Source organism: Artibeus jamaicensis, unplaced genomic scaffold (assembly GCF_021234435.1).
Source record: "Artibeus jamaicensis isolate MK-2021 breed Jamaican fruit bat unplaced genomic scaffold, CSHL_Jam_final scaffold_474, whole genome shotgun sequence".
In the NCBI taxonomy this organism is placed as follows: domain Eukaryota; kingdom Metazoa; phylum Chordata; class Mammalia; order Chiroptera; family Phyllostomidae; genus Artibeus; species Artibeus jamaicensis.
The window spans coordinates 47,613,950-47,632,938 of record NW_026522046.1 but is presented as its reverse complement, the minus strand read 5'-3'; the positions used below and the strand labels follow the sequence as shown (position 1 = coordinate 47,632,938).

The window sequence follows — 18,989 nt, the reverse complement described above, 5'->3', positions numbered from 1 at the left end:
TTATGTATCTTCCTTTTTAGTGTTCTACACTCATTCTTACTGAGTTTTATCCTAATTCTTAAAATACGTATGTGCTTAATAAAGCTTTAATCCTTAAGTACCTGGAGGACTGCAACCCTGATCCAGCACATTACGGAGGCAGGAGGCCGCTCTTGTGAACGCGTGTGGTGACGCCGCCCGAGGAATGGTGTCCAGAGGCGGGCTCGGGGCGGCGGGCGGGCGAGCACTGGCGTGTTCCGAGGTGGCCGCTGTCCACTGCGTTTCCCTGAAGTCTGCTCCTGGCAGACGTTTCCTCCGAGCCTGCTCCGTTGAATGGTAGGTACTCAGGACCTATTTTTAAACTTGCTTTCAGAGTCCCCAGGTAGAATTTCCAGGGACATTCTGTAATTTTCAAGGACATTTTTTCAGGAGACAAATTTTGGAATTAATATTTACAGAGAATGGCCCTGACTGGTATGGCTCAGTGGCTTGGTGCCATCCTACAAACCCAAGGGTTGCCGGTTCGATTCCTGATCAGGGTACATGCCTGGGTTGCCAGCCAGGTCTCTGCTCAGGCATGCGTGAGAGGCAGCTGATCAATGTTTCTCTCCCTCTCTCTCTCTTCCTCCCCTCCCCTCTCTCTTAAAATAAATAAATAAATAAAAGCTTAAAGAGAGATTTCTAGAGAATGGGAAAGTCATTTACATCTTCACAGACAATTTTCTGACCTGGCTCTGCCTTCCTTAGATCCTGCTGATCTCCCAGAATGGGAGGGAGGCAGGGCAGGAGGAGATGCCACGTGCCAGTGCATGTGGCTTCTCCACGATTGTGTGTCCTGGTGGGCAGTGAGAGTGTCGGGAGGGGTATTGGGTGCACCCAGGGGCCCCTGCTCAAAACTTTCTGCCCGAGTCTAATTTCCAAGGTAATTTGGTTGACGATCTCTTCTGGGATGGAAATATGTTTAATTGGGTTCGATACTGGTCACTGACCATTGGTGATGTTTCTGGGGCTTCCACAGATCCTTGGCTTCAGTAAGCTCACTGAACAGGGGGTGTAGGGGGCAGGTGGGGATACATGGTGTTTTTTTATATATTTTATTTATTTTTAGAGAGAGGGGAAGGGAAGGAGAAAGAGCGGAAGAGAAACGTCAATGTGTGGTTGCCTCTCGTGAGTCCCCTGCTGGGAACTGGCCCGAAACCCAGGCATGTGCCCTGACTGGGAATCGAACTGCGATACTCTGGTTCGCAGATCCGCACTCAATCCACTGAGCTACACCAGCCAGGGCCGGATACATGGCCTTTTATTTTTTCAGTCTCTTTGCTCTCACCTTCATTGTAGAAACTTTTCCCATTAGAATCTCTAGAACTGCAGTTTTCAAACTGTGGTCTGGGAGCTGGGGCTCCCAGTGTCCCTCGTGCCCGTTCGCAGTCGCTCACGGTTTCCGCTCTGTAGCTTGGCAAGCGGGTGGCGTGGGGTGGGGCCGAGCTGCTTCCAGGTGCGGGGAGAGGCCCGGCGGAGGTGGGGCTGTCGAGGTGAGGTCACTTGCTCCTTGTGGCCCCGGGTTTCATGTTGAACATCGTGTGGGGGTAAGCACACATGTTTTGTGTGGGCACACATGTTTTGTGAGGTTCATACACCTCTCTGTAGTTGGCCCAAACGGGGGGAGTCGAAGTTGGCCTCCAGGGTTGATCAGGCTGTGAGCTCTGGGCAGATAGACGTGCCAGTTTGCTGAGACCCTCTGGTGACTGGGACATCCTGCTGACGTGTGCGAGCTTGTGGCCTCGTGTGGCGCGGCGTGGAAGTCAGCAGCAGTGGTGGTGTGGGCTTGGGGGCCACGCGGGGTCACTTCTGTCCTCACTGGTCTGCCTTCGGCAGGAGTGCTGGGGACATGGTGGCACTACCCGAGCTGCCCATGTCCCTGTAGAGCTGTATTGGTACAGACGGGTGGCAAGCCAGACTCGGCCACAGGCCCTGGTGTGGTTCACAGTGACGAGGTCAGTTACCCGGGACCAGCAGGCTGGTCATGCTTTTGCCCTCCTTCATCTTACTTTTTCAGACTCTTGGGTGATTGGAAGTCGCGGCGAAGTGAGTGCGTCAGTGTGGCCCCACGTACTGACGTCAGACACAGTGTTTCGATACTGTCTTAAGTTACACCCCTTTTTTCAGCAGAAGAAAATCTTTTCTTTCACAGGCCCTTACTTTATACTATGAATGCTTGAGTGGGAATTTAAGCAAGACGAGAGGTATTGAGATATGTTCCTTTTTAATAGCTCAAACTGAAATCAAAGTGTGGGATTTGGGTGGCTAATCAGGAGACTAGTAGTAATGAATGAAAGTTGGATTCTTTTTTTAAAATATTTTATTTATTTATTTTTTGAGAGAGGGGAAGGGAAGGAGAAAGAGTGGGAGAGAAATATCAATGTATGGTTGCCTCTTATTCGTCCCCTGCTGGGAACTGGCCTGCAACCCAGGCATGTGCCCTGACTGGGAATCGAACCGCGATACTCTGGTTCACGGGCCCGCGCTCAATCCACTGAGCTACGTCAGCCAGGGCAGAAAGTTGGATTCTTTAAAACATCCTCATCCTCTTATTTGGATGGACTGTTCACTCACCTGATCACAAGTTAATTGATGCAATACCAGGTAGAAAAATGGTATTTTCAGTGAAATGAAACACTACCCTGCTGTTAGTGGCCAGACCTCTGCAGAGCCGCGGGAGTGCCCGTGCGTGATGCCGTGCAAGAAGAGCCGCCCGCCGGAGCTGCGCGCGTGGCCACAGGGGCGGTGGCCACAGGCAGACGCTCCCCTGGCTGGTGTCCGCGTGAGGGATTCGGGCCCCTGTTTTTATTGGTTTCAGGGAGTTTGTTTTATCTTAAGGTCAGATATGAAAGCAATTTTCAGTAGGGCTTTTTCAACCCTGGTGGGCTACCATGTAAAGGGAGAGTGACCATTTTATTTCCAAGCCTTTCGCTAACATTGGGTGCATCCATGGTGTGTCAGTAGTGTCCATGAGCAAGACGGTTTACAGGGACAGTGGGCTGTCTCTGCCCCGGGAACACACACGTGCATGTGTTCTGCGGTTCTCGCCTGGTCCCCGGTGAGCCATTGGAAGGCAGCGTTTCCTTAGTTCACTCCTGCACGTCAGGTCCTCTTGGCTCGCACCCCTTCGCTTCTGTTCCTTTCTCACCAAGGTGTCCCCTGGCGTCCCCCTCCCCCCACCGATTTGCTTTGTGTTCCCTCGCCTGGGCCCTCTGTGCATCTGGTGCCGGGCGCTCCTCTCAGTCCTGGTGGCTCCCAGAGGCCCCGGTTCCAAGTCTGTAAACCTTCGTGTTCCGGTCAAGACGACACACGTAACAGTAAACCCTGGACCAGTTCCAACGGGGAGCAGTCACCCTGTAAATCACAGCTGCCACCGTTGTCATTGTCATTGCATGTAACATTGTATCCTCTTCCTGGTTCGTTTCCCTCTAACAAACGAGCATGCTCACGCTTTCTCTTCCCTGAACCTCTCGGCTCACACTTCCTTGCCCCTGCAGTGCCGGCACGTTCCCCTCACTGCTCTGCCCTGCAGACCTGCGTCCTGCCTGCCGTCTAGCCCATCCTGCTGAGAGACCGCGCCGCCCCGAAGCCATGGCTTTCCCTTCCCTGCCGTCCTCCGCCTGTCCTGGGGTGGCTCCCTCTGTGTCTGTGACAAGGCAGGCCCGGCTTCCCTCAGATTCTTTGTGCCTTTCCTATTTGCTTCTCTGGCTTCACGCCCTCTTGTCAGCCCCCAAATGTGTGTGTTCCCCGAGGTTCTGCTGACCTTTCCTTCCCGCCCTATGCCCTCCTCAGTGACGTCCTGCTCCGGGGGCCTCAGAGGGCCTCCCCCACAGATGGCCACCGAGTGTGCAGCGCAGCCCGCCTTGCTGGTGCCCCTGAGCCAAAGGCACGCGTCCCTGTCCGCCGCCAGCCGCCCCCGGCTGCTCCAGCCACCACACGTTGGGGCCCTTTCAGCCGCACCACCCTGTCCATGTCTCACAGGAGCCCCTTCAACAGTTTTCTGTGGGTGCATCTGCAGAGAGCTGCCTGGAAAGAGATTCATCAAAACGTGTCAAGGCTTTACCTCTCCGTGGTGGGGTTTTATGTTGTTTGGATTGTTTTTATAATGGCATTTAGTATTTACATATTTGTGCCCACCCTGTAGTCTTACTTCTCAGCGGCGCTCGTCCTGAGCCCCCCACAGTGGGACTCCTGACCGTCTCATTTCACTCCTGCTTCTTGCCTCGGCTCCCCACTTGGTGCCGGTCGTTGCTCTGGGAACCTCCTGCGATCGTTTTTCAGGGCTCCCCACAAGCAAGCCTTCACCGGAGGCTGAACGCGCCTTCTCCTTCCAGGAGCTCTCCGGGCCCTGTGTCCCTTTCTGTGCTCTGCCCTCAGTCATCTTCCGTGGAGTTTTGTGTTGACTCCTTTGTTAGATTGTAAGCTCCACAGGGCAGAGACTGGGTCTTACTTGTCCTTTCCCACTCGTGGTTACAGTCTCCCGACTTTTCTTGGGGGGTGACCGCTTTTCCCACCGCCTGGGGTTCTGCAGGGATGGCCAGCGTCCTGTGGAGAGGGTGCTCTGTGCCTGGAGTTTGTCCTGAGGCATGGGATGCAAGGACTGACAGTGACCGGCACTGATCCCCCCGCCGTGGTGCTGTGAAGAAGCCGCCCATTAGCTCCCACCTCCCAGACCCTGGAGCTGCTCTGGTCCTGCACTCTCCCAGGCCTGGTCCTCAGATTTCCCTTCGCACCTGTGAGCGATTGCACATCTTCCCAACAACTGCCAGTCTCTCTCTCCGTCCCTCCATCCCTCCCTCCCTCCCTCCCTCCCTCCCTCTCTCCCTTTTTAAAAAATGTAAGATAGCCAGAAACAGTTTCTGTTGCTTCTACCCAAAGTTTTCTAATGGTAGAGCTGTTATGACCAGACTTAATCATTCTAGTTCTTTCACTGATTCTGACGTGCTTTCTTCTTCTTTTTAAAAACAACAAATCAAAACAGCCAGAGACCACTGCTGCTCTGAAAAGGACGCTCGGAGCCTTGATGGACAGAGGGGCGATAGTGAGGACCTTGGAAAACCTGGGCGAACGTGCGCTTCCCTACAGGATGTCCACCCACGGCCAGCGGCACAGCAGAGGAGGGTAAGCTCCGCGGCACAGCTCCGCAGTCAGGGTCCTGCCGGGGGGTGGGGGTTGCCCGGTGCTGGGCCAGGCGAAGGTGGGCCTCAGAGACGGAGGCGGTGGGCAGTGCCGGCCCCGATGGTGGGATCCGGGCGAGCACAGGCCGTGCCAGGGGCAGCTGCATTAGGGGCCTTCGATTGTGGGGAACTTCTTCCCGTCAACCTAAGTGTCGTTTTCCCAGGCACTTCTTTAACCTTGGCCTTGAAACTGCCTCGGTGAGCAGTGCGTTGATCCGTGCGTTGATCCCAGACTCAGCGCATTCTTTGTAGGTATGTACAATAACAAGCAAAATGTATAATGAGAACGTAATCCAACCTAATCTGGCCTAATCCACCTTTTCTTAAAAAAAGATTTCATTTATTTGTTTTTTAGAGAAAGGGGAAGGGAGGAAGAGAAGGAGCGAAACATCAATGTGTGGCTGCCTCTTGTGCGCCTCCTACTGGGCACTTGGCCCACATCCCAGACATGTGTCCTGACTGGGAATCGAACCGGCAACCCCTTTGGTTCGAAGACTGGTGCGGTGTCTACTGAACCACACCAGCCAGGGACAGCCTAATCCACCTTTACTCAACCAATCACAGTTTTTCGTGATGGAATTTTTTCTCATAGTATGCAGCAACTTCCGCAAATCATCTTTTATAGAAATTCTTTGAGACCAGTTTGTCGAGTTGGCACGATGGTTCTTGAAGCCCTGGTGGTGTCTTTTCTGTGCGCCTGGTTCCTGGTTGGGGGGAGAATCTCCTGTTGTCCGGCTTCCTGGGAGTGGGAGATGGGAGGGGGGGGTCTGTGGTTTCCGTGGCAAACAGGGCCCAGGAGGAGAACTCTCTGCAGTGGCAATGTGGCCTTGAGCTTGTCATGAAGCTTCTTTGGTGCCTGCGTCCTGGGATACTGACCTTGGGTGGTGATGGTCCCATCCACGTTGGTGCGGGGACCCCAGGAGATGCGCCGGGAGAGATGCTCCGTGACCCTCTGGGTGTCGCATGCCGTCATGCAGAGCCTGCGGTCCCCTGCAGGTGCGGTCCCGTGACAGGCCAGGTGGAGGCTCATGCCAAGACAGGCCCACACCGCCCGTCTTCTCTTCTGATGGCCTCACCTGGTTCCGTGCCAGTGATCTGCTCCCCAGAACACCTCGGAGGAGAGTGCCTCGGCGTTGCTAGGCAACGTGAAACACACAGCGTCTGTTTCTCTTCCAGAATCACAGTAACAGCAAGGGATAGAGGTTGTGTGTATCACATATTTTTTTATACAACTTACCCACAAAGGGGTTTGGCCTTAACAGCAAGGCTATGAACCCTTTTGTCTGTATGTTTAAAGAGGGCGGCCAGGGTCCCTGATGGAGAGCATGGGGGTGGGGGTGGGGGTGGGGGCAGTTGGTCTTCTGGCTGCCGCGTGCTCTCAGGGCTGCGCCTGCCTGTGTGGAGCGTGGGTGTGACCAGCGCTCCCCGCACGCTCTTCCCACTGGGCCTGGGTGCCGGGCCTGCTGCCGCTGCTGCCTGCGGACCTTACCCCGAGACCCTCTGCACTAACGAGGTTGGTCTTCAGGCCTCTGTGGACGAGCAGTGTGGTGCTCCTCTGCAGGCGGGACAGATTCAGATTCTGGAAAGTTACCTGGAGCCGGGCCAGAACGAAGCCTGTACTCCCGGGTCCTGACAAGGTACACGTGTCCCATGAGCTCTGGGCTGCTGGCGGCAGCTCGTCTGTACGTAAGGGGGTGTTTCTGCGCCTCTTTTCCCTCGGACTCCCCGGCAAAGGAGAAGCCGCACTCCTGAAGCGTGCGTGTGTGCCGCACGCGGACACGGGGGCACGGGGGCGGTGCCGGGCCCCCTTAGGGACCTTCCCGTTTTCAGCTGCATCAGTGTCAGCTGTTTATTTGGTTCGTAAGGTAACATTTTGCAAAGTATGGTCTGTGCCATGCTAGTCACACGCATGTGCTCCACCAAAAACTGCGGCATCTGTGTGGCCGGTCAGATGCGGGGTCACCGTCCCAGTCCACAGGAGGTGTGTGCCGTGGGTCACTTCGATGGGCCCCGGTCTGCGTCCCGAGGATGGGCTGTGAGAGCCAGTGAGCGGCTGGCTCTCGGCGCCTCGGTGCCCTCCGAGGACTCACCTTGCACGGTGGTGCTGCTGGCTCGGTGTGTCTGCTGCTTCCACACTTGATGGGGGGCGTGGTGTGGTCTGGTGCTGCTCCTGGGTCTCAGGGCAGTTCTTGTGATGCTGCGGTCGCTGATCTCAAGGAGTTTGCAAGTGAGTCAGGGACCTGGCCGGGTAGCTCAGTTGGTTCAAACGTCACCCTGATGTGCCAAGGTTGTAGGTTCAGTCCCTGGTCAGGGCACATACAAGAATCAACCAATGAATGAATGGGTCAGTGAGTGGAACAACAAATCAATGTCTCTCTCTCTCTCCCTCGCCCCCTCTCCCTTCCTTCTTCCCTCCCTTCCTCTCTCTGTCTGTAAAATCAATAAATAAAAATTAAAAAAAAAGAAAAGGCCAGGGGCCCAGCACAGCAGGGGCTGCCTGGCCCAGGCATCACCCAGGCCTTTCTGTTGCAGCCGCGTCCCGTCCTGTTGGGCTGTCTCTGCCCTTCTCCCACCTGCCCCTCCTTTCCCCACACGCACCCCTGCTACACACACCACAGCGGCCTGGGAGGGAGGTGCGGGCAGGGCAGCGCTGAGGTAGGGCAGCGCCTACTATCGCAGGGCGGGTACACCGAGAGGTGCCTGGTGGTTGTTACCACACCTGGTCTGTGTACGCAGCTTATGCAAAAAAAAAAAAAAGGCGGTCATTTTAGTGCAAATCTTAATGTGGTCAGTCCCCATGTCAGATTTGTTGTTTGTACCTGGGGACCAGTTTTGTCTTTGGAACAACTTACCGTGATGGTCAAGTTCTCAGGCGGATCCACAGAGACTTATTTCACTCCGTCTCTGGGAGCGGTAGAATCGGTCAGGGCGCTGTCCTGTGCACCAAAAGGTTGTGGGGTCGATTTCCAGTCAGGGCAGGTACCTAGGTTGCAGGTTGGATCCCTGGTCAGGGCACATGCGGGAGGCAGCTCATCGATGTTTTTTCTCTCTCTCACCCCTCCCCGCACTGAAATCAGTAAACAAATCCTCGGGTGAGGACTTAAAAAAGGTGCTGCTCTGTCTCACAGCCGGCAGCAGAGTGGAGGGCAGGGTGGTATTTCAGACCGCTGTCGCCAATCAAGACTGTTTTCCAGGAGCAGTCACTTGCCATGTCAGCTGTCCCCCCCGGTGATGTGACTTTGGGAGCACAGGAGTTGACCAGGTGCCCCTGTTGCCGTTTGGACCGGGCTGGGGTGCTGAGGACGCCTGGGTCCCTCGGACCAGCGTTCCAATGGAGGTCCCGGCCCTGCCCCACCTGCTGTCACCAGGCAGTGCCTGGAGCAGGACTTGGGGCTGCGGGTTCTTCTGAGGACTGGGGTTCCTCCTCAGCCCTGCATTTGCTGTGGTCTCTCGCAGGACCCCTAGGTTTTCTGTCCTTTGGACCTTCCCGTGCTCCCCGGACAACTTCATTAGTCTGCCGGAAGGGCGAGGTGTGGCGGAGCGTTCTCACCGCGCTCCTCAGAGTGTAAGGGGGCGGCGTGGCGGGTGCAGACGGGCCAGATGCTCACCGAGACCCTGCTGGGGTCCTGGAGGCAGTCACCCTGCCGGGAGCCCCTCAGTGTGGGACTCGGGCTGCACGTGCTGCTTCGGGGTCCTCTTCCCGCTGGATGTGGCTGGGCTGGGGCTGAGTGGTCGCCCGTGCAGGCGAAGGGACCGAGAGTCGGGGCCGGTGCGTGTGTGTGAGCGGATGCCCCAGGTGGGCTGCGGCTGTGTCTGCAGGTCGGGCCTGACTGCAGTGAGGCAGGGCTGCCTCCCAAGTGGGGAAGGCTGAGTGGGTACGAATAGTGAAGACCTGCTGGCCTGCATCTCAGACTCTTCTATTTATGGGTGTGCAGAGGGTGAAAATAACTGGGTCTGTGGTGCATCAGTGGAATTTTACTGACTCGCTCCCAAATAAGTCTGCATCTTACTCTGAGAGAGCTGGCACCCTCGCTGGGGGGGTTGACTCTCTTCTGTAGTTTTCCTGTGGGCGAGTGCGCCTGCCTGCCAGCATGAAGGCCGGGGGGCCGGCGGGCGCCGCTCTGCGTGTCGGACTCCACCATGGGCTTCCAGGGCAGCGCTGCAGTGGCCACGGCACCTTTGCAGTGGCAGCGGCCCACGATTTGTAAGGGTTCTGCACCAGGTTCAGTGACTGCTCACACGTGTGAGTCCTGGCAGGCGTCCAGAGAAACGGCGCTCTTGCACGCAGGGGGCCATGGTGGGGGGTCATCCACAGCCCCCGCAAAGCCCAGAGCCAGCCCGGGGTAGCCGACACAGTCAGGGAACTGGCACCCACGTGGGTCTGTTTGCCGTCTTCCAAAAGGCTCCCAGACGCTTTGGCCTCCAGCCCCTCCCCTCCTCCCCCCTCCCCCCCCCCACACTGAGCACTGAGTGCTTGCTCGCTGGAAATTTCCACTTGTCTGCTGGGGCTAGGGGAGGCTGTGTGTGAGAGTGTGAGACTGTGACAGACAGAGAACGTAACTCAAATCCAGGCAAGCGCTTTCTCTGGGAAACTTGTAAATACGGGGCTGAGACAAGTGAGATAAAAACCAAGTACAGCCTTTACACTTGGGGGCATTGCAGGAAGACACGTTTCCCCCCTGTGGTAGCACCCGAGGGGGCTGGCAGTCCTGGGCGGTCTGTGTGGTTTGTGTCTGACCGAGGGGTCGCGCCGCTGGGCCGGGGATTCATAGCGTGTGCGCAGGCAGCCCAGGGAGGCCATTTCTCCGGGTCCTTCAGGTCACTGCGTGGTTTCAGCCGTGGTGGTGGAGGGTGTGGTGGTTGGTACATCTAGGAAATGGGAATGTGGGTCAAGTTCTCGTTTCGGAGACCGCATGGGCACGCTCCACCTGTGAAGTGATTTGCTGTTCGTCCAGCTTGGGAGCCCGGGAATCTGTGAGGAGACACGCATTACTGTGCTGAACCTTTGCTGTCCTTTCTCCCCTTCCCGGGTCAGTCAGCTCCTCACCTCCACCGCTGCAGAGCTGGTGCTGTCTGAAGGTCAAGTGCTGCTCAGTAGAAAAGGAGGTGCTTGGCTGTGGAGCTGTTGCTGAGTGAAACCCACCGGACAGGGGGTGGGGGGGGGTGCACCTTAAAGGGGCTCCTCCCTTTTCTCGGGGCTGGGGGGGTGGATGGTGGGGCAGAGGGCCTTCAGACTTCTGCTGGCTGCCCCGTTTGGCCCCTTGAAGGCAGCTCATCTGAATTTCAGAATAGGTTCTCCATGGCAACCTTCAGCAGCATGGAGGAAGGGGTGCGGGGGAGTGTCAAGGTCACTTCGTCCACCTGGCTCCTGTTACCGCAGGTGTGCTAGGGCCTTGCTGTCGTGGGGGAGGACCCTTGCAGGTGTCCGAAGCTCTGAGACCTGCAGCTGTGAGGGGTGGTTTCCTTGGCCTCACTCCCTTCACGCGTGAAGACAGAGATGCAGGGCTGCGCTTGGTACCCTCCTGTCTGTGGAAAGTCTCACAGTCACCCCCCAGGTCATCTGTCATTGGGAAAGCCCAGCAGCTGGGCACTGGCTGTCCGTGACCCCTGCGTCGTTGGGGTGTGCTGTGGGGGTGGGAGACCTGGCAGGGAGTGGGGCCCAGGTTTCTGTGCACACAGCGCCCTGGGAGTCCTGCCCCAGCTGCCGGACTGTGCCTCTGTCTGCTTGGCCTCCAGCTGGGGTTTGCCCACAGTGGGTGTTAAGTGATAGTTTCAGTTTGCCCAAGACGAAGAGGTGAGAACAAAGTGTGTGCACTGGCAGCAGCCGGGGTCGGTCCTGGTCATCCTGTGTGGGGAAGCCACATGGACCCCTGACCTTGTGCTTGGCCTGCTAAGGCAGACGGGTTTCTGCAGGGCTCTGCTTGCTCCTCCCGTGGTGGGAGAGACCACTTGTTTCGGGGGGGGGGGTAGGAGGTTCAGCTGGCAGCTGGCAGTGTGACTGCAGGAGGCTCTGTGTCTCTGAGCCACTTCTCCCTTCTCTGTGCGGTGGGGTCGTCCTCTGTGGAAATTTCCGCCGTGCAGTAAGGGCAGCGAAAGCTGTCTTTGCTCGTGTGAGCCCCAGGCACAGATCGGCAGGTGATAAGCACGAGAGGCCTGTTGCAGCTGGGGTGTGGGCACAGACTCGCGGGCACAGCCTCGTTTGCATTTTGGCCGAGCTCCGTTTGGGTTTGGCTGCCAGAGGAGGGTCCTGGCTGGTGGGAGAGGCAGAGGAGGTTAAAGGAAGTAAACGGAACATGAGGATTTCCAAGGTCTTCTTCCAGGACTTCTCTTTACTCCTGAGGAACCTCCCAAGTGCTGTCTGCTAGGTAGTAGGAGCTGTGGTTGGCAGCCGGGACCTGTGGGTTAGGGCCAGTCAGTTTCCTCCTGCGCAGTGCAAGGGGTGGGTGGCTTTACCTTCAGGGTGCTCTGTGGCATAGACGTCCCATGACCCTGTAACCCATTGGCCCCACCGCTGTCTGCAGCCTCTTGTGTCCGGGAGTCAGGGCACCCGCTCTATTGGAATCCTGGCTGTGGCCACTTAGTAGCTGAGTGACCTTGAGCTGAGGACTTAACCTTCATACAACCCCACAGAGGCCAGAGCAGGAGGAGTCAGGTTGAGAAAGCTGCTGGAGCCCTGGGTGCTGCCTGGGAGAGGGACCCACACCAGCCAGGTAACCTCCTCTCTTCTGTCCTGAATGGCTGCAGAGTCGGCCTTCACTCCCCATCAGCCTCTGCCTCGGGCTGTTGAAAAGGCGGAAAGGCACTTTGAAAGAAAGTTTTGTGTAGACACTTCCCTTTTAATTTCTTAAATAAGAGGTTTCTGGTCTATTTGGGTTCTCGTTTCCACCCTTGGGTATCGTTTCTCTCCCTGTCGCAGAACAGCGTCCAGAGAGCGCGGGTGCATTTCTCGGAGTGCCGCATCCGCAGCACAGCCAGGGTATGGGGAGCACTGCTCAGGAAGGCAGAGTCGGTTTGTGGGCTGCTGAGCTGGTGGTCGGCAACTGCAAACACACGCTCTCTTAGAAACACATCTGTACCTGAAGCCCGTCTGCAGAAACCGCCTCGGGCCGTTGGATGGAAACCGGGATGGAACAGTGCCTGCTGGCCCCGCACAGGGTACCGTGGAAACCAGGATCCTGGACCGCGAGGAAGGGCGGGCTGAACGCATGAGAGAGGAAGCCGCCTGTGGGCTTTCTTGGGGGAGGGGACCGGGAGCATCAGGGCTGGTCGTGGTGACAGCTGGGTTACGGAGTGTCCACAGCACATCGCGCCCTTGCTAAGCACCGCCCTCGACAGCCCCTGTGTCACGCACGGTATTGTCATGCAAGGAGGGGGGCGGCAGGAGCTCAAAGGGGGTGCGTGTGCATTCTAGGAACAACTGCCTGCCGTGGGAGTAGGTGTGGTGGGAGTGCTGGCAGACAGCAGACGAAGCCATGACTTGTCCGTGGCCATCAGAAAGTCATTTTTATGAAACTAAATGAAGGGACACATGGATGAAGTAGGGAGAGAGATGCTGGGTCCGTGTTGAGTGAGGATGTCCGCTGCCTGCAGCCCGGGCACCCCTCACTGTGTGGGGTTGGAGGGGTGGTCGATGGGTTGAGTGGGCCTGTTTGGCAAGGACGAGGCCAGTGAGGGTTGGTCACACTCACTTTCCAGGCCTGTTGCAGAGCCCAGCTGCAGGCAAGTGTGTGTGAGCCAGTGAGCATGAGGTCACGATCCTTGTGCGAGGGTTAGCGAGTAGAGCGAGCAGGGTTAGCCCCAGGGGACGTGGCTGGGCTTGATCAGTGGCTGGCCGTGTGTTCCCACCAGCCGTGCGAGCTGCACCGGCTCTCGCCACCCTCGCCCGTGTGCAGTGTCGGCTGTCCGGTTGGCTTTGACCGCGATAGCAGGCGACTCTTTGTGGTTTGACTTTCGCTTCTCCCATGACAGATGGTACGAAACAGCTTTTCTCGTACTTCTTCACCATTGTGTATCTTGAGCGAAGTGCTTGTGCAGATTTCACACCCATTTACAAAGATTTTCTAAATTCAAACATTTAAAGTTCTTTATATTCTAGAAACAAGTCCTTTACCAGACATGCGATTTACAGATCCAAGTCTGTGGCTTGTCTTTTCATTATCTTAGTAGTGTCCTTCCAAAAGCAGCTTTGAATTCGGCTGATGTTTAACTTACCATGTGTTTTTCCTTTGTGGGTTTGACTTTGGTGTTATGTCTAAGGAATCTGCTTAACCAAGGCCACAAAGAGTTGTATGTGTGTTTATGCTGATTGTATAGCTTTGTGTTTTGTGTGTAGACCCGTGTTCCATTCCGCGTTAACTCGTACCTGTGGTATTATGGATCAACGTTTATTTTTTGCACGTGGATATTGAGTAGCTGCAGCACCGTTGGTTGAAAGGACTGTCCTTTCTCCACCGCACTGCCTCCCCACCTGTGTCTGCCACCCCTGCACACATGTGCCTGGCCCTGCCGACCGGCGCTCCGCTCTGCCGTTGTGCGCGTCTCTCTGTGAGCTCTGCCGCCTGAGTGCCAGAGCTTCATGGGAAGTCTGAAATCGGGTGGTGGTAGTTTTTCCACTACTCTTTAATTGTTTGGCTCTTTCAGATTCTTTGAATTTTGTATGAAATCCAGAGTCACTTTATCAATTTCTAACAAAGTCCGCTGTGCTTTTGACTGCAGTTTTTTTGAATGCACAGACCAACATGGAAGAATTGACATAGAAATAACTCTGGTTTTCCTGCTCACGGGCAAGGCTCCCCTCTCCATCGGAGTCGGTTTCATTCACTCGTGTCAGCGCAGGTGGCAGTTCCCAGTGGCAGGTCTCGGGCACCTCTCATCAGATTGATGCCTGTGTTCCATCTGTAGTTTGAGGGTGTGATTATTTGGTGCTCATATGTAGGAATACAGTTGATTTTTTTGGTGTGTTAATCTTGTAGGTTATAATCTTACTCAACTCACCAGATCTAATATCTTTTCATAAATTTCTTCAGTTTTTTAAATATACCCAGTTATGACATCTGCAAATAAAGATGGTTTTGCATCTTCTTCATGTCTCTGTTTTCTGGCCTTGGCGCACTGGCAAGAACCTTCAGGAAAATGATGGAGCAGTGCGAGCAGCCGCCCTGGCCCGTTCCCAGTCTCAGCAGGAAGGCGCCCAGAGCCTCGCCAGCCAGCGCGCCGTCCGCGGTGGGGTTTTCAGTGATGCTCTGGGTGAGGCTGGCGAAGGCCCTTCCTGCAGCTTGCGGGCGTTCTTCTCTGGAGCGGCTGGGGATTTCGTTAATGCTCCTCTTCTGTGTCTGTCAGAGGATCACATGGTTTTTCTTTTTAGTTTGTTAATGTGGTGATTTACATTGGTTTTCTAATGTTAGACTGGTCTTCTGTCTTGGGCTAAACCCTGCTTGGTATGATAATTGTCCTTCCTGTATGTCATAGGAATCAATCTGCTCTGATTCTGTCTAGGGCTTTGTCGTTATGTTCCTGAGGGATGTTGGTCTCCCTGCACCCCCTTTTCTTGTCTGGTCTTGGCCCCAAGGTTGTTGGCCCCATTGAACAAGTTTAGAAGTTTTTCTATTTTCTGGGGCAGTTTGTCAGAATTGGTATTTTTTCCTTAACCGTTTGGTAGTATTCACCAGTGAAGCCATTTGGGTCTGTAGTTTTCTTTGTGGGAAGGTTTTTAACTACAAATTTAATTTCTGTACGAGTTATAGGGCTGTTTCAGCTTTTTCTCCTTGAGTGAGTTTTGATAGTTTTTCTTTTTTCAAGGAATTTCAGTGAAGTTGTCAAATTTATTGTCAAAATTATTTATGACCTTTCTTTACCGTCCTTTTAAGAGCTGTAAAATTTATAGACATTTCACCTCTCTTATTCCCAAATGTTGGTGACTCGTTTCTTTTCTTTTTTTACTGACCGGTCTGGTCAGAGTTGTATCCATCTTACCGATCCTCACAACGAACGCGTGTTTAGTTTCACGGATGTTCTTCTTTTTGTGTTTCCTTGTTCAGGGATTTCTGTTCTAATCTTTGCTATTTTCTTTTTGTTCCTTTTCTTCTTTTTTGTCCTACTTTGCATTCATTTGCCCTTCTTTTTCCAGTTTCTCAGATGGGAGCTAAGATTGTTGAGGGGCGGACCGACCCCCTTGTGTTCTTCCATTGCGTTGGGTGCCGTGACCCGCCCCGCGCCCCCCCCCCCCGGCCGCGTGCCATCCCAGTGACGCGCCCTCAGTCCGATGTGCTTCCATTGTCAGTTCAAGTGCTTCCCGATCTCCCTTTTGATTTCTCCTTTGACCCGTAAGTTCTTTAGACGTGTACTTGGTTCCCAGGTACCTAGGGGTTTTCCCAGCGGTTTTCTGCATGACTCAACTCCCCTTAGATTTATCGAGATTCTTTTGATGGCCCGGAACGTGGTGGGCCTTGGGAGGTGTTTTGCGTGCACTCTTGAACAGCACGCACCTGCTGTGCGCGGGCAGAGGCTTCCGTTCTGTCAGTCACTGAGAGTTCCCCCGCCGTGTGCTGCGTTCGACCATTCCCTCCTCAGTTCTGTGGGTGTTTGTCCTTCCTGCGTGTCGACGCTCTGCTGCCTGCCATGCACACCACACATTTAGGATTGTCCTGTCTTTCTGGGGGCCCCTGGTTCTGTGTGGTCTCCACCCCCTGGTAATTTAGTTTGTTCCAAGTGTGCGCTCTTACTCTGTTACTATAGCCACTTGAGCTTTGTTTTTATCAGTGTTTTGCACGAAACTTGTTTTTCGGTCCTTCTACTTTTCATAATTGTTTACGAGAGTGACCTTCCCACTTGTCTTGGCTGAGAGTGAGCAGCTGCTCGGGAAGGTTCCTGACGCCGTCTGCACCCTGTGCGTGTGGAATGACCGAACGCCGTCCTTTTGCTCACAGCGTCCTTCCTTCCTCGCTGAGTTTTCAGCGCTGGCCTCCCCTGCTGTCCAGAAGACGGCCCCTCTGGTGCTCACGCTGCCCTCAGCTGTGCGCCACGGCCTGCCCTGTGTTCGCCTCTGTTCAGGGAGCTTGGGACACACGTGGTCCCCCGAGGGCAGCTCGGCGTGTGCAGTGGGCAAGCAGACACTGTGTCGGCGGTGATAGAGCTGCGGGAAAAGCAAAGCGTTGAGTGAGGAGATAGAGACGAGGCCTGGTGGGCGGTCGAGGAGGGACCCTAGGACAAGGTGACGCTGGGGCAGGCACGTGATGGCGATGGCGGTGGTGAGGGTGAGCAGCCCGGGCCTTGGGGAAAGGCTGCCTGTGGCGGAGGAGTCGGGACTGCAGAGACCGAGGCCGGGGGGCGCTGGGGCAGGAGCGGGCTCCAGTGGGGCGAGGGGGCGGGGCCGCCGGGAAGTCACGGAGTGTTGACACTCCACCCGGAGACCATCCTTCAGCAGCACCGTGGTCCGCACCGAACAGCACGGGGGAGGCTGGAACTTCTGGAACTGCGAGGAGGGGCAGTAAGGACACCCGCTTGTGTTGTCCCCTCGCCGAGCTGAAGACCTGGCTGGTCTTCCGTGTTCCGTGGACTGCGGGAGAAGCCCGTCCGTGTTAATGCCAGCGAGTGAGGAATGCCGAACCCCTTCTCTCACCCGAGACTTCAGGACCTTCTCCCCCGCCCCCGTATACGACACAGAAGGTCAGGGAGATGAGGCCCCCGCCCCGACCACCTCGCTGGGGAAGGCGCAGGTGGACTGTGTGACTTCAGGCTTGTGCCCTGACTGGGAATTGGACTGGTGACCTTTCTCTTTTTGGGATGACACCCAATCCCCTGAGCCATACCTGTCAGGGTCATTTTATGTTTTTGATGTCACATTTTACATCTTTCATCTAGTGTATCCTTTAACTAGTTATCATAATTGTAACATTTGCCGCTTGCGTCTTTACCCTTCTTACTAGCTTTATAAGTAATGAGTCGGTTACCTTTACTATATATATTCACCTTTCCGGTGAGATGTATCATTTAATGTCTTCTTGTTACTAATTAGTGCCTTTTCTTAGCTTAAAGAAGTCCCCTTCTCGTAAGGCTGGTGTAGTGGTGATGAACTCCTTTAGCTTTTGCTTATCTGGAAAGCCCTTTCTTCTTCGACTCTGAATGATGGCTTTGCCGTCAGATAATCTCGGTTGGCTGTGGTTTCCTTTCAGCACTTGGCCTCTGTCGCGCCACGTCCTCCCGGCCCCGAAATTTCTGCCCAGAAACCTGCCAGTGATGATGGTCTGACGGGAGTTCCCTTGTGTGCTTTCAGTGTTTTCTTCTTGTCTTTAACTTCCGACATCTTAATTACGGTGTGTCCTGGTGTGGTCCTCTCTGGGTTCTTCTCATCGGGAATTCTCGGGGCTCTGAATCCGGATGTTTGCTTCTGCCCGGAGGGCAGGGGAGTAATTTTTCAAGTCATTTTCTTTGTCAGTTTTGAGTGTGCAGGGAGTCTTAGGCAAGTCCCAGCCTTTCTTAATTCTTTCTTTCTTTGTGAAGTATAGCTGATGGTCTTAACTGTCTCTTTGGTGCATCGTTATTTGTAAAATCACTTGGAAAATTGGAATACTACCTAACAGATGTTTTCACACACAAAACATTAGTTAGTGGATTGTTCAAAAGTTCAGTCTTGTTGAACGGTGAACTCTGTGTCTGCACCCGCACTCGAACCACATTTTCTGGTGTTTTCCGCTGTACGTAGCATCACACGGTGTCTTTGCTGCCATGCGTGCGTCCAGACTCAGGTTTTTACTGCAGGCCCGTGGGGATAGGGCTGGGCAGGCCGCTGCACCTCCATTCGGCTGGGCGGCTGTGTCTGTGTGCGGGTGGCAGCTGTGTCAGGGTGAAGGCATCAGCCAGAATAGGGGCAGTGTTGCATTTCAGAATGCAGGAATTCACAAATTTGTATTTTACTGCAGGTATTTCTTGGTGGATTTTTATGCCCCAACGGCAAGTGTGGAGAGCATAGTGGATCACTTGTCTCGAGACATTGATGTGATTAGACCTACCATTGTGAAGCACCCTCTGACCCAGGAGGTGAAGGAGTGTGACGGGATTGTCCCGGTCCCACTTGAGGAGAAGCTGTATTCCACCAAGAGGAGGAAGTGAGAAGACTCACCAGGTTGGGCCTTGTGTCTAATTCACTCGCTTTGGAGCACCGTGGATTACTCATTTGCAAGCTTGGCCTTTGTGTTAAGTGGGTCACAGTGCACCGCGAGGTCCTCTTCGCTGCGAAAGGCGGGGCAGTGATGGCTGGAGCTGCTTTGTAACCCGCGTGGTTCCAGCGCGCGGTTCCTGACTCCGTTAAACTCAGTGCAGTGTTTGGTCGGTGAGATCTCTCTGCCCTGCAACACTCACATCCCTTTAAATAATAAAACATAAAAGTGTCTTCGATTGCAAGCTAGTCATTCAGGCTGTATAACTTGGTGAAATAAAATATCACTGTAAAACCATGCTGTATTGTATGAGTAACTTTTGATCAGACTAATAAACGTGACTTTTAAAAACCTGGGAAGGTGCTTGGGCTTTACCTGCCCCCAGCCTCGCAGCTCCAGTCACCCGGAGTGCGGGGGTTTGGGTGGTGGGCTGCGTTTCCTGGAGACCAGCCCGAGTGCAGAGACCCAGGGGGGCTGGGAGGAGGCTGCCCCTGGTGGCCGGGTGCGCTGGAAAATCAGCACCTGTCCCCTCACCGCTGCATCACGGTGGGTGTGGCTCTCCGTGGAGGGGCACGTGTGTCCCGTGCAGCGCGCTGTGGCACGTGAGGCTCTGCCACCTACCTCCCTGGGCTCGCAGCCT

General features: G+C 54.9%; 1 protein-coding gene across 1 annotated transcript in view; it reads left to right on the top strand.

The window, feature by feature from the left end:
- MRPS6 (mitochondrial ribosomal protein S6) overlaps window positions 1–18,646 on the top strand; it is a 56,147-nt gene extending 37,501 nt beyond the window's left edge. Inside the window, exons 2-3 of the mRNA XM_037127199.2 lie at window positions 5,000–5,139; window positions 18,113–18,646. Of these exons, the coding sequence (XP_036983094.2) occupies window positions 5,000–5,139; window positions 18,113–18,302 (330 nt within the window). The 3' untranslated portion in view covers window positions 18,303–18,646. The remainder of the gene's footprint in view (window positions 1–4,999; window positions 5,140–18,112) is intronic.
- Window positions 18,647–18,989: the final 343 nt, after the last annotated feature.